We start from the raw sequence: 14,758 nt of genomic DNA on the forward strand, positions 1-14,758 counted from the left end.
AGACAGACAGACAGACAGACAGACAGACAGACAGACAGACAGACAGAGTTTTGTTTTTGGAATAAAGAACACAAGTTGGAGCTTGCGTTCTTTATTTGGCCGCTGGTCTTCCTGGGATCCACACAAAGACGAAAACGATTAAAAGTTCAAATCAAGTCAATAAGTAACAAAATGTTTTATTCTAATCTGACTTCAGACTGCGTTCACAATGTTTAGAGCAGGCAAAAGTTTTCTACTTCAGCCTGAGGCTTAAACCAGTTTGACTGACTTGTTTATCTCCTGCGCTGTCGGAGGATTAGATACTAACACAGTCGGATGTTGAAACCTTCCATTTACCTTCCTGCGTTGGGTTTGGGACTGAGGAAGAGTAGCTTCCTCTTTGATTGTCTCCTACCACCTCCTCCACCTCTTCCTCTTCCTCCTCCCAGCCCTCCACCGGCCTTCCATCCCCTCCTGGGCTGTAGTTTGCTGCTGCGTCTGTCTTCCTGGTCTGGAGTCCCAGGCTCCTGCACTTGGCCTGACACTCCCACCAGCCGCGCACAACGCTGAGCCTCCTCAGACGCTCTGAGATCGACTGGAACGCGGTCCTGCTGTCGGCGGCGCGCGGCGCTCCCACCTCCTCGTCCCACGCCGACACCAGAGCCAGCACCTCCTTCTCCCCCCACTGCCTCTCCGCCACCTCACTATCACCTCCTCTTTGTCTCTTTGCTCCTCTCTCCATGTTTTGAGCTGACCTGGAAACGCGTTTTTTTTCTCTTTTTTTTTTTTCTTCTTCTCTCCCCAATCCCTCTGTCTCTGCCGCCCGGTTCCCTAGGCAACCGGGCGGTTAAGCCTGAAAGCAACGCCTCCATGCTGAATAGCAGCCTCACCACTGGCTTAAGCTGTGTGCCGAGGGGGCGGGGCCAGCGGTAATCCGAGAAGCAGCTTGGTATTTGGCTGAAAAACTGCAGCGAGGCGACTCTCCGTATATGTGGGAGCTCCACAGCAGAGAACCAGACGTTTCTGGTTTCTTTGCTTTTCTCTCTGCTCCAAACAAACAAGTTCAGTTTGCCTCGAGGCTCATATCCAGTGCAGACGATTCATATCCGAGCGTGCAGAGAAGAGGCTGGGTTGTAAAAACACTCACTCCCCACTGATTTATATTCACACTGGTACAATTAACTTCCATGTGCTGTGTTTGTGTCCACAGGGGTCAGGAGAGTGCTGGGATAGTCACCAGTAATGGAGCCAGTCCGCCCACATACGCAACCCACAAGGTAACGCTGGGCGCCCCCCCCCCCCCCCTTTGTACAATTAGACTGAAGCTAAGTTTGAAAACAGTCAAAAATAGACTGACCTATATTTCCATAATGGTCGCTGTAAAGATCGTGACCTGGTCGTTCTCTCTACAACATAATGGCTGCATATTAATATTTAATTTTATAATTTGTGCAGATTAGTTGTTGTTTTTTGTGACATAATTTTTATTGGTTTACCTTTTCATCCCCCCCATTTTAACTATGGAGGTCTATAATGCATTATAAACAAATTTATAATTCGTTGTAGTCTAGAACTGTAAGATTATAGTTATAATCACTCATAATACTTTATAACAATAACACAATAGAAACCTCTTTTTTAATGACTTATAAGGTCAAGTATATGTCTTCCTAATTGTCAATGTATTGTAATTCTCATAATGCATTATAATCTTTTTTATTATGCATTATAATCTGTTATAATGTGATTATAAGTGACTCAAAGTGTTCATTGTCTACAAAATAACATTAAATCTAATTATGCCATTAAGCAATTATAAAGTCTTCTGATGCTTGACCGTATAAGTCATTATAAAATGCTTTAAATGTGCTGCGGTTATTGTTATAAAGCATTACAAATATATACGAGGATACACTGCTAAAAGCAGAATATAACTTATAATAAGTAAGATTCTTTATTGCATTAGAGACATTTAAATATTGAGTTGACATTGCATAACTAAGGTAATCAAATGTGCAGATACATTTACACTGTGACATGGAATGAAATATAAATAGTGTGAATAAGCACATTGTTGTGCTATGAACTAGCCCAAACTTTAAATTATAATTTGATTGCAGTTTACTATAAATCATTTTCTAACCTCCATTCAAACATCCTATGATCTTAATTATAATGTACACCACTCTGTACACCTTCACCCTCCCGTCTGTCTGTGTGACCCCCTCCTAACCCTCCACTGAGATACTACATCATAATTGGATCTTATATATATTTCCCCATCTTCAACATTGATACAGATATTAACATATTGTGGGTTAATGTATACCCTAAATTTGTAAATTTTTGCAGATTGTGTAACTGAATTTTATTATTTCTTCTTTAGGGAATGGGATTAGTAAACACTGCTTTTGCACCCGAGGGTCTTCTGAAACTGCGCTACGGTAACCTCGGTATTTGTCACACTCGCTATTCAACCACTGGGATCTCGGAGCTGCAGAACTGCCAGCCCTTTGTGGTGGACACTCTGCATGGCCAGATCGCCGTGGCACACAATGGAGAGCTGGTTAACGCTCAAGCCCTGCGGAAAAAGGTGAGTGGATCCCGTTAACACACTGAGCCTGGTGCATGTCGATGGCTCCTCCTGGGTTTCACACTGTGCATAACATGTCTTTAATCTGTCTTGTGTGTGTGTGTGTGTGTGTGTGTGTGTGTGTGTGTGTGATAACTTTCTTCTTTCAAAGACTAACTGAACCTCAGAGCTTTTAGGCTGATATGCCTCTGCCCTGAAAATTCAAAATAAGCCTCCAGAACATAAAAAAATGCTGCCCTTGCGTCTGTTATGGTCACATCTTGTGTAACCAGTGTAGCATCACAATCACAGCACAACACTGAAGCTAAGCTATCAGCACATCACAGAATCTGGTCAATCAGAGTAAATGACTGATTATCTGATTATAGCAGTGTGTGCATGAAGCATTAAGTTGTTAAATTTTACTCCTTTAGCGGCTTGCTAGTTGGCTTGCTAGCTTGCTAATTCCACCATGCCTTTGTGCTACAGTTAAAGATCAACAAAAACGCACCACATGAACTGCTGGGTTTGGTCTACGCTACTTGAACATTTAGTAGGACTTTACTGTTTTTAAATTAGCATTCATGATAGCCGTTACCCTTTAAATTAGCCTCTGCTTATTGCTAACGCTAATGCTAATTGGTAGCATCCTGACTATTGTTATGGTTAGGTAGAGGGCTGTAAAGGGTCTGTTATGGTGACAAAAACGGTATAAACATTCATCAACATTTGTGAATTTGAGTTAGGGCTGGGAACAGTGTATGCTAGCCATTAGCATTAGCTATGTGTGTGCTAGTGATTAGCATAACCGATTCACAGGCTAATTTAAATTTAATATGGCTATTGTTACTTCTCAAAAACCTCCTTCCACAGTCTGTAGAGTCAGGAATGGTCACTATGCATGTTCATAACATAATACGTGGAATACAAAGACTGCACTAACATGTCATGATTCAGACCTGAATCCATCAACATTACTAAATACCCAAATACTGTACTGTATTATCAGGTTTTCAGATGAAAAAATAGCTTTGGGGGTTTAGTTGCTCTTTAAAGCATAAATAAAATGTATGTACGGAAATTGTGATAATTTTCTATCTTGTGAAATCCATGATTGTGAACGTGTTGTGCAGGTAATGCGCCACGGTGTGGGCCTCTCCACCAGCTCAGACAGCGAGCTCATCACCCAGCTGCTGGCACTGACTCCACCTATGGAGGAGCAGGACGCACCCAACTGGGTTGCCAGGTCAGTGTTATGACTGGACTCTGCATGAATAGATATTTAAAATTATTCTACACTATTTATATACCCGTTTTTTTGTTTTTTTTTATATTGTAGAATAAAAAATCTGATGTCGGAGACGCCTACGTCGTACTCTCTGCTGGTGATGTTCAAAGACGTCGTCTACGCCGTGCGTGACCCTTACGGAAACCGTCCGCTCTGCATCGGACGCATCGTTCCCGTCTCTAAAATGCACAGTTCAGGTATTGTCAACGTGTTTGTTTTACATGTGACCGTCGCATCAAAGACGTGTGTGTGCTTGGAAGACCCGCCCCCCCCCGGACTTCTACTACTGATGAATACAAGAGCTTAAAGAGCATTTTCTTTTCTGTCAGAGGTCAGATCTGTAAGCTGCTGGAGGATTAACGTCTCTTTGTCTCCTTTTTTTCCCGGTCAGGAGCCGGAGAGGAGGACACCGAGGGCTGGGTTGTGTCATCAGAGTCCTGCAGCTTCCAGTCCATCGGTGCCAAGTCAGTTTTAACCACATGAGTGATATGTTCTGCACTATGAGTGAAGCATTGTGGGTATTGATTGGCCATTTCTACGTCCTTCCTGGTTCTCAGGTATTACAGAGAGGTCCTACCAGGAGAGATAGTCCAGATATCGAGGCACGGAGTCAAGTCTCTGAGTGTTGTCCCTCGTCCTCAGGGAGACCTCCCTGCATTCTGCATATTCGAATACGTCTACTTTGCCAGACCGGACTCTATTTTTGAAGGTTTGAAGCTTTGTTTGATCCTTAACTGTTTTGTCTTTCTTGTAGAATTATTAATAATAACTTTATTTGTATAGCACCTTTTGGAAAACAGAGTTTATAAAATGCTTTGACTGAAAGCAAGGCAACAGTACAATAAAACCATTCAGTACTATAAGAACAAACGAATAAAATAATTTTATATTATATTAAATAGATAACAATAATAGAGTAATGCAGTAAAAAGACGTCACATTAAAGCCAGCTAAAAATGTGTCTTCAGAAGACACTATATACGATACTAAGAGATTATTGATTCATTAATCCGTCTCTGCTCAGGCAGCCCAGGCACCTGTTTTTTAGTTTTGAGCCTCGACTTTGGAAGGGCTGCGAGCTGGCTCATAAGGCGTCAACATTTCTGTTATATATATTTTGGGGCCAGACCCAGACGTGCTTTAAAAGTGATCAGTAAAATCAATTCTAAAACGAACAGGGAGCCGGTGGAGAGAAGCCAGGATTTGGGGGTGAAGGTGTTGCATGCTCAGTGTTTGTCTCCACTGTTCCACAGGGCAGATGGTCTACACCGTGAGGCAGCGCTGCGGTCGGCAGTTGGCCATCGAGGCTCCGACGGACGCGGACGTGGTCAGCACCGTGCCGGAGTCTGCAACTCCTGCTGCACTGGGCTATGCTCAGCAGGTCAGTCCACCAGCGCTGAAGAAAAGATGCAACACGCCGGCCGTCTGATGGAGCTCACACGCTTTTCCTCTTCTTCTTCTCCCCCCTCGTAGTCCGGGCTGCCGTACATAGAGGTTCTGTGTAAGAACCGCTACGTCGGGAGAACGTTCATTCAGCCAAATACCCGCTTGAGGCAGCTGGGTGTCGCCAAGAAGTTCGGGGCTTTGACCGACAACTTTGCCGGGAAACGAGTGGTGCTGGTCGACGACTCCATCGTCAGAGGCAACACCATCTCTCCCATTATTAAGCTGCTGAAGGAAGCCGGGGCGACCGAGGTTTGTTAAGGATGTTGAATACTCTTGTATATGAGGCGACATGACACAATGTTTTAATAGTGGTCCTAACTCAACCCTCAGAAGATCATTTTGGTTCCCAAGATGACAAAGAAAAACACTCATATTACACAAAATGATATGTACTTCCTGCTCATGTTTATGTTTTTGTCTAATATAATAACAGGTTGAACTGTAATGCAGTTCATAATACAGATTTACATTCGTGGGCTTTAGGCTCAGTCACCATCGTGTTACTTCCTTTGTGACTTAAGCAGAATTGTATTTAAATGAAAATCTTCAGATTTGCCACGTAAAAGAGAATAAGTATTCTGACCTGTACTTCCTCGTGGACAGGTCCACATCAGGGTCGCCTCTCCCCCGATCAGTTACCCGTGTTACATGGGCATCAACATCCCCACCAAGGAGGAGCTCATCGCCAACAGGCCGGAGTTTCAGGACATTGCTGGATACATCGGTAAGTACTAATACAGCGAATAACAGCATTCTTTGACAAACTTCATATATCAGAACAAAATGATGCAGTTCTTGTCTTCACTGCATGTCGTGCAGGTGCAGCCAGTGTGAAGTATCTGACCGTGGAGGGCCTGGTGTCGGCCGTTCAGGAGGGCATCGCCTCCCTCCAGCAGGGCGACGAGATGATCGGCTCCAGCAGCAAGAGAGTGGGCCACTGCACCGCCTGTCTGACCGGGAAATACCCGGTGGAGCTGGAGTGGTAACGCCACCACCAGCCACACGCTACAGTTTACTGCGAGCTCCCACAACCAATGAAATGTTCTGTGTAGACTGGGGAGGAAGTGGTCGACCATTTGAATACTGCCATCAGAGACTCTGAGAGATGTGTTCAATACATACAGCAGATGTTCTCTACAGAGGAATGTCATCCTGCTGGTAGTAGTGATGTTCTGTAGTGTGTGTGTATGAGGTTCTCCTCAGTCAGGGTTCTACTACAGTAGATGAGTTCATAGAAACAGGCAGGAGAACCAGCACGGGAGCAAAGTGATGTTCTGCTGTGGACGTATGTTAGACTCCTAACAGAATGTCTCTCAGTTGAAGTGAACGTAACAAGAACCCTGACTGTGGAGGAGAACCTCATACAGACACTCTCTTTAAGTTGAAAATATTACTTTTCATAACCAGTATTAGTCTGTTTTACTACATCCTGATATCACTACGGTATGATCACAGGTGCACACGTCTCACCACACTGATGCCTTGGTTTGTAAATGTATTATCAGAAAGGTTCACATTCTCAGCCTTATATAGAATTTATTATGTCAGAAAAGCGCACAAGGCTCGTGACCAAAACGTATCACGTTTATTACTTTTCTACCTAAAATGAACCTTTAGGCTCTTTAGTTACGTTGTTGGATATTTTGTTTTCTTAACTTTAAAAAACATGCATGAATATAATGAAAAGGTTAAATAATAAACCGAATAACTGCAATGAAAACAAGGACTTCATTTTTTTTTTTTTCTTCCTCAAACTGCATTTTGACAGTCATTTTTATTATTATAATAAACAGATAAAATTAAAATTACGAGGCAGTATGTACGTAGATAATGATGCACCATCGCACAAAGAGTAAAAAGGTTTAAGCTAGAAAATATACAAGAGAATGAACCAAACAAATGGTGTTGACACAGTAAGAGATAAAAACATTAGGATGGACCGCTGAGAGAAGAAGCTTCTCACTGGCGTTAGTTTTCCTTCTGTGGACACGCAGATGAAATCCCTCTTCACCATTTTCTGAAGGAGATTATTAAAACACATTAATACTCAGGGGTCAGAAATCAAACATCAGAATTCATTATAATCACCTCGGGGAGAATCTTCTGCTCTCCAGTGAACTTCCTGTTGAATGAAGCAGAACGAGTAAAGGAAACTGATTAAAAGAACAATTACACAAACTGCTCATAGGAACACTTCGTATATCAGTTACTCACACCGTGCTGCCTTGAATCCTTAAATAAAACGGATGTTCTTGCATGCCTCTACGGCGAATGATGAATCCAAAGAACGGAGGAAAGAACGAGGGCCACGTTTAACACCAAAACATCCGTCTCACATGACTCATTTATCCAGTTGTATGCTCACTACTTACCAAAATAAATGCATCCTGGCTAACACTTTACTGTTTATACAGACTAAGTGTCTTAAAGGGCCAGTGTGTAGCACTTTAGGGGGGGATCTATTGGCAGCAATGGAATTTAAAATTCATATCCATGTTTTCATCAGTGTAGAATCACCTGAAACTAACTATTGTGTTTTAGCTTAGAATGAGCCCTTCATGTCGACATAGGGAGCCGGTCCTTTTCAGAGTCCGCCATATTTCTATGGTAGCCCAGAATGGACAAACTAAACACTGGCTCTAGAGAGAAACTTTCACGTTTTTAGTTACCTGAAGGCCACCGTAGTTCTTAGTCAACTAATCAATCATTTTACCACAAGCCGCCGTCTGACTTCTCTTTCTCCTAAAGTAGTAGTATATATATATTATTATGGTATGGATGACTTCTGAGCGAGGCCAACGGTGTTCCAATCGGTGGCTCTTGTTACCGTCTTAGAAAGAGAGGAGTGAGCGGACGAGTATTCAGTTGGTTGCCACGAAATCCTGCACACTGTCCCTTTAAATAGTCAGGTGTTTGTGAAGCAGTGAGCATAAGATGGATGAATAACACTCGGATAAGCTGCACGAGTTGTGTGAGAGTTCGTAAACAGATGTTTTGATATAGTTTTGCCTCCATTAAAGAGGCATGCGAGAAGAGTTTTCTTCTAGAACTCTCACGGTAACGTGGTGAGTAACCAATATAAAAAAGATCATTCTGGGGTAGAAGTATTCATTTCATTTAAACAGAAGACAGGACATGAATAAAGGCTCCTGGAGCATAATACGATGTTTAAAGAGGAGGCTCACCCATTCCAGAAAAATCAGCAGCAGACACGTGGCTTCTCCGACTCATCCAGGTTTCCTGATTTGCATCTGCTGAGCGCTGCTGCGCGCTGAGTCTTTGCAACATGCTGGGTTTCCTGGAGCTGTAGGAGAGGCCGTACTCAGACGGAGAGCGACAGCGCCTCAGCATCTCTTTGCCATGGCGTTTGGACCCCGGTGAGGACGGGCAGCGCTCGTCTCTGTAGCGTTTGGACTGCGGGTGGCCGTCCCAGTCCAGCTCCCTGTGGCGTTTCCTCAGGAGGGAGCGGTGGGGCGACAGGGCGAGAGCTGCCAGGGCCGAGGAAGAAGAAGACAGGACTCTGCTGGCCTCAGAGCTTTTAGCACAGAGGCGGCAGTGGAGCCCGTTGAAGAAAGAGGATTTGCTCTGGCACACAAACTTGTGGTAGAGCTTCAGAAAGTCCTCGTCGAGCTTCTTCGGAGAGTACGAGACACGGAACGACGGCAGGGAGGAGTCAAAGGAAAGGTGCCGCCGGAGCCCGTGGCGACCTTCGGCTGCTGCTGCTGCCGACTGAGGCGAACGCAGCTGTGGGTGGAGGGAGTGATGCGAGTCTTGAGGGTGAAGCATCCTCAGTGGCACAGATGGCTTCTGTGGAGGGGTGGAGATCAATCTGGGCTTCGAAGGCTCTCTGGAAAAGCTTTCCCCAGAATACGTTCTCGGGCTTCTGGAGAAGCCATGAGGAGATCTACTGAGGCTGGTCATCATCCTTGCATGTGAGGGACTCTGCCTGACCGGGGAGCCGTAGATGTCTGGTCTTTCTCTGACGTTTTCCGATGCATACGTGGAGCAGCGATCAGCCTGCAGCGAGTGTGCGTTGAGCGAAAGCCTCCTGGACCTGAGAGACAGGTCTATGGGTCCTTTCGTGGCGGGATGGCAGGGTCGCGAGGGACTGAAGGTGCATGTGGAGGGCTGCTCTCCCAGCCGGGACGCTTCAGACACCGTGAAGGTCTCGTTCAGCGAGCTCTCACTTGTCATGAAGGTGTCAGAGGGACCGGATAAGTCCATCACGAGGACCGGCTGGTGCTGCTCCCTACGCGTCCTCCGAGGAGACTGCTGCTGCACGTTGTTCCCCGTCCTCAACGGAGACCGAGATGTAGTCTCAGTCCCCATGAACTGCCGTTTCACGGAGCTGTTTCTGCTCTCCTCTAACAGCGTCTGGCTGGTTTCCTTTTCTGGATTTCTGCCGGCGTGTCTCAGCGTGACGACGAAGGTGTTGCCGAGGTTGCTTCTACCCGACTGCCGTCGCCATCGGCGGTACCTCCTCAGCACCGAGTCGGCGGCCTCTGAGACATTCTGCCGACGCCACGCCCGTCCTATCCGGCTGATCATGTCGGGGTAGAGCTCCAACAGAGAGCTGCTGTGACTCCTCAGGCTCATCTCCAGCACCTTGTCTCCGTCCTCAGGCTGGACCTCCGTCTCAGAGACGTTCCTCTGACTCTCATCCAATGAGCTCACGGTGAGGCCGGTCGAGTCGTTTGTAGACATCCCTGTAGGACGCAACAAGGGAGAAGAACGTCACATACAGCTCATGTCTTCACATTTTCCATTTTAAAATTCCATTCTTCTACAACCTTCTCTCTCTGATGATTGTTCAGATCATATTTGACATCTAGGTATAAATAGCTGGATATTTATGAGCTCTTTTAAATTGATGACCACCAAACACACACAAATTCAATGCTTAGCACTTCTTTGTCAGGTAAATTTAAATAACTATAAATCTTCAAGACCTCCAGTAACAGAAGAGATGTTTTCCAAACAGCTCCTGGACACTTTATATTTTACATTTCTGCCATGTTGTGTTTAAAAGGTTTGCCTGTTGCTTTCTTGCTCTTACCGTCGTCCTGTTCAGACAACTGTGTGGTGGAAACACAAGTGTGATCAGCTCCGCCATCTTGATACGAGAAGTCCAACTGTTGAAAACAAACCACGATGACTTCACGATGTGCTGGATATTATACTACATACGGAACTGTTGAAATGAATTCAGTGCATTTACCTGAGAGTCTCTTGTAACGTCCTGGGCTGTGGTGGAAGAAATGTCAAAGGAATAATAAATATACAATTCATGAACAATTCAGTTGCTATTCGTGTATTTGGTTTGTGGAGACTTACCTCTTATTGACTCCTCTCTTAAATCTGTCAGGCTCTGAGGAGACGACAAGTGTTTGATTATAAACGCTGAACACATATTTAATATCTAAATCCACTGAGGACTCGCAGCCCATGAAACTTCTTGATTAATCAGTGAGGGTGGGAAAAAAAAAATCTAAATGAGATTTAAGATTCATCTTTAAGATTCTGAATCGATTCACAACTTTTAAAAATCAATGTTTAAATGAAGGAATTTGGATATTGACGGACAGTAATCCGACATGAAATGTGTGAGTCTGATTTGTTGTTGACAATTGTTCGATAGATTCACACCTTTATAAATCATGTTATTGTGTTTTGTGTCATAAGTGGCTGCAGTATTTGTTCATCGCGACCCAAACCTTTGATTCCAGTTTGCTGATCTCTGCTTTCGACAGAATCATGTAGCGTTCAAGAGCTTCATCATGAAAAGAGTCGAGAGAGAAAGAAACACAATGAGAACACATGACAACCGCAGACATGGAGACAAATCACCGACTGGTTAGTTTAACCAAAAGAAAAACTTACAGCTGCAACTTTATTGTAACATAATGTAATTATTGATTAATCAGTAAAATGTCTTGATTGATAATTTAGAATAAAAAGTTGAAAAACTTAAGGGACTTATTTAAAGGTGACAACCAAAACAAAACTAAAAAACTAAAATAATTATTTTACTAGCATTATATACACAACAGCTAACAATAAATCAATTATTAAAAGTGCTACTTAATATACTGTTGATTGACTAATCGGTGGAACAAATGATTAATTCAGCAATATGCTCACACATTGATCATTTAAACTAACTTATACTACAGTTATTATCAGTCAGGAAATATTGTATAAATACAAACAAATTGAGTGATTACTCGATAAATAAAATAAAATGTAATAAGCCTTAGTTGCAGCCCTAATCTCTTAATTTATATGTGCATTAGCTAATTCCATTTGGCAAATTGTTAACAAGGACCGAAATATATTACTACTACACATCCTAAAGAGAGTAACGTTACTATTTAACGGTGCGTTAAGTTACTTACTTTGTGTTGTTGTGCTGTTGAGGTCCACCTCCACTCCTCCATCTTGGTACTGAAGCTTTGAATACTGTAGTAAACAAAAACAGACGTGACGTTAAAGCAAACAGCTTCAGAGTTCATCTTTAAAGTGAATTCAAGCTAACGGTAGCTACGCTAAGTTACTCCACTAACGTTAACGTACGTGCTAACGGTAGCACAACAACCGTTAAACCCGTTAGCCTCATTGAACACACCTTGTCTATGATTCGTTCCATTGAGCTTTTGTAGTTGAAACTATTCATAGATAGTCGTGTCTTTAAAACGTCGTCCATGTTGCCTATAAAAGTACGTTTATTTAATTTAATAGAGTAGTAGCAGCAGGCTACTTGTTCGAAAACAAATGGCGCTCTTTAGGTTTAAAATTGTTTCTCGGGACCGACGATTGGACAGGGTGGCCTTCACAGTCACTCGGAAATTATGCTTTCTGAAATAGCGCTCTTGTATATTTTAGGTTGAAAAAAAGGTTTTCATTTTTTTATGTCAGTGTTACACATATGTAGTCAGTAATATGGTGGAGGGAATTTCTTATGTTTTCTGCTCTGTATATTGTTGTTTTTTGGGCCTAATCACGATAAGTAAGATGTCGGTACGACCGACTATAACAGAAGCATTTGAAACAGCCATCAGTGGGGACGTCATCTTCACGCGACAAACTTCAAACACGTTTCCGCCTCTTCCATCCAAAACAAAACCCCAATTCATCTGAATTGAGCAATATATAAATTAGAATACGATCTAAACGTTGTTGGGTTTTTTTGTACAGAGTTGACACTAACTGAGGATGAGCTGGTGGTCCTTAAACGGCTCATCGTCAGTATGGCCGCTCGGACGCTGCAGGAGCTCGTAGCCGCCGCTGCCTCTTTGCACTCGGACAGAGCAGCTGTGAAGTATGACGGGTCCATGCTGCTGTACAGAGACCTGGTCCGACTGTCCGGTGAGCTGGCTCGTGTTCTGCGAAACAACTGCGCTCCTAATAGCGGAGTGATCGGGCTGTACTGTTCTGATGATTTGTTCATACCTGTCTGGATTCTGGGGTGAGTTCACTGTTGTTGTTTTCACTCCATGTGACAACACAGCATCTGACCAGGAGGCTACAACAGTATCATCTTCTTCTTTTTTAAAGACTTAAAACGTATTTTTAGTTGGGTTTAAAGTCTGCGGATGATGGTCCAAACCTTTATTTTAGAATTAGTTCTGTCATTATTATACCCTTTTTAATAATAATAAGTAGCATGAAGGATCATGAACTGTCCTGTGTTGCTGTCCAGCATCCTGCAGTCACCGGCTGCCTACGTCCCGCTGGACCCAGAAGCTCCTGGACTCCTCACCGCCAGAGTCATGAACCAGTGTGGCCTCAAGTACTGCGCTGTGAAGACCGACGTCCTGCAGGTTTAATATCTCATGAATGTATAGATACAACAATAATGATCATGATTCATTATGCAAACACAGCAAGTGAAAATAATCTTTAAACCAAGGAAAAAGGATGACATTACTCCACAGCATAAAACATTACACTGGCTATCTTTATCTCTTTATCTCTTAGGACTGAGAGAGAGATTTCATTTCATTTCATGATCCAACCTGATCACTGAGGTCCTTTTTAAATGTTCCTTATGTGTCCCATAAAAGATGCGGTGAGTGTGCCTTCTGGTTTTATTCCCTTAATGGTTACCAGAACAACAAGCTCTCTCTGTGTTTTTAAAAATAAATTAAAGGCCTATCATTTTAATTTGGAGTAATATTATAGCCTTAGTCTTTAAGCTTTAACTAATTATTTCTGGGGTTTCTTTACTTTTTTTTTTTTACATTTTTAATATTGTATTGTTTTACTGTTGTAATTTATTTGTCTTGCAAAATTGTATTTCTGGTTTATTTCATATTTGTCCCATGTGAAACTCTTTGGGTTGCATGTTTGTATGAAATGTGCTAAATAAATAAATAAAGTTGAGTTCAAACTACAGCTGAATTAATTATTGTTCCTCTCAGGACCATGTGAAATCTGCTCAATATAGATGAAATAATCTAAATCTTAAAAATGAATTATGACATCACAAGACAGGGCCATAAAATTAGCTAATATTCCAGGATCCAGTGTAGCTGTTATTGTATTTTAGTGGTGCAATTAATCAAATCACAGAAACGGACTGATGAAAACATTTGTTAGTGCATCAAAACCCTGAGTTCAACCAAATATCTCCGATAAATCCTATAAAAGCATTCACGCTACACTTGAGTTTCTTGTATATTAGTTATACATCTGTTGAAGTCCCTCTTTGTCTCTTCTTTGTGTAAAAAAGCGGTTCCAGGCAGCTCTCGTCGAACACGCGTCCGTGGAGGTTTGTGCGACGCTGCCAAAGTTCAAACTGACTCTGGTACGACTGGAGCTGCTGCCGGTCGCTGAGCACCAACGAGGACCGGAACAAACCGGAGCCCAGACAGCAGGGGGTGCTGGTCTCCGCCGTGATCCGGCTGCAGGGTCAAAGGAGGCCGGGCTCAGAGACCTGGCGTATGTGCTGCACACATCTGGAACAACTGGGCTCCCGAAGATCGTGAGGGTGCCGCACAAGTGTATTCTCCCCAATATCCTGCACCTGAGGTGAGTGTTTGTGTCTTTATCGGCCTCTAAACCATCGTTACATGTTTTTAAATAGTTCATCCTCTCTTGGCTCAGGTCTTTGTTTCAGATGAGTGCAGACGATGTGGTTCTCCTGGCCTCGCCCTTAACCTTTGACCCCTCTGTGGTGGATATGTTCCTGGCCTTGTCGTCCGGCGCTCAGCTCCTCGTCATCCCGACCGTGATCAAGAAAACGCCCGGCCGACTGTCTCGACTGCTGTTCAGGGACAACAAGACGACCGTCCTGCAGGCGAGCGGGACCTCGTTTCCTTTCTGTCATTTGGTTTCATTTTTTATGAATTAGTACAACCACAAAAAGTCCAATATTTTTTTATATGCATTAATGTTATCATTGTTAATATTATTGTTGTACACCAAATGATACTATATATACAGTGTGTGTGTGTGTATATATATATATATAT

General features: G+C 43.3%; 4 protein-coding genes across 4 annotated transcripts in view; 2 read left to right on the forward strand and 2 right to left on the reverse strand.

Moving 5' to 3' along the window:
• The window catches only part of LOC116394995 (uncharacterized), a 4,589-nt gene extending 3,491 nt beyond the window's left edge, over window positions 1-1,098 (reverse strand). Inside the window, exon 1 of the mRNA XM_031868473.1 lies at window positions 337-1,098. Coding sequence (XP_031724333.1) covers window positions 337-721 — 385 coding nt within the window. The 5' untranslated portion in view covers window positions 722-1,098. The remainder of the gene's footprint in view (window positions 1-336) is intronic.
• ppat (phosphoribosyl pyrophosphate amidotransferase) lies at window positions 26-7,824 on the forward strand. Its single transcript, XM_031868474.1, has 10 exons — window positions 26-1,256; window positions 2,366-2,572; window positions 3,685-3,797; window positions 3,891-4,036; window positions 4,231-4,303; window positions 4,397-4,548; window positions 5,093-5,220; window positions 5,313-5,534; window positions 5,889-6,009; window positions 6,105-7,824. The coding sequence occupies exons 1-10, from the start codon at window positions 1,167-1,169 to the stop codon at window positions 6,269-6,271; spliced, it is 1,419 nt and encodes a 472-aa protein (XP_031724334.1). The 5' UTR covers window positions 26-1,166; the 3' UTR covers window positions 6,272-7,824.
• On the reverse strand, window positions 7,040-12,082 carry LOC116394994 (uncharacterized). The gene is made up of 9 exons (XM_031868472.1): window positions 11,911-12,082; window positions 11,681-11,744; window positions 11,000-11,055; window positions 10,620-10,653; window positions 10,504-10,529; window positions 10,342-10,417; window positions 8,471-9,991; window positions 7,374-7,407; window positions 7,040-7,302 (listed from the first exon to the last, which is right to left on the reverse strand). The coding sequence occupies exons 1-9, from the start codon at window positions 11,986-11,988 to the stop codon at window positions 7,293-7,295; spliced, it is 1,899 nt and encodes a 632-aa protein (XP_031724332.1). The 5' UTR covers window positions 11,989-12,082; the 3' UTR covers window positions 7,040-7,292.
• Window positions 12,083-12,375: 293 nt separating this feature from the next.
• The window catches only part of aasdh (aminoadipate-semialdehyde dehydrogenase), a 15,729-nt gene continuing 13,346 nt past the window's right edge, over window positions 12,376-14,758 (forward strand). The window contains exons 1-4 of the mRNA XM_031868256.1: window positions 12,376-12,750; window positions 12,985-13,105; window positions 14,017-14,315; window positions 14,391-14,616. Of these exons, the coding sequence (XP_031724116.1) occupies window positions 12,533-12,750; window positions 12,985-13,105; window positions 14,017-14,315; window positions 14,391-14,616 (864 nt within the window). The 5' untranslated portion in view covers window positions 12,376-12,532. The remainder of the gene's footprint in view (window positions 12,751-12,984; window positions 13,106-14,016; window positions 14,316-14,390; window positions 14,617-14,758) is intronic.

Source organism: Anarrhichthys ocellatus, unplaced genomic scaffold, assembly GCF_004355925.1.
Source record: "Anarrhichthys ocellatus isolate YVR2014 unplaced genomic scaffold, GSC_Weel_1.0 scaffold42, whole genome shotgun sequence".
Taxonomy (NCBI): Eukaryota; Metazoa; Chordata; class Actinopteri; order Perciformes; family Anarhichadidae; genus Anarrhichthys; species Anarrhichthys ocellatus.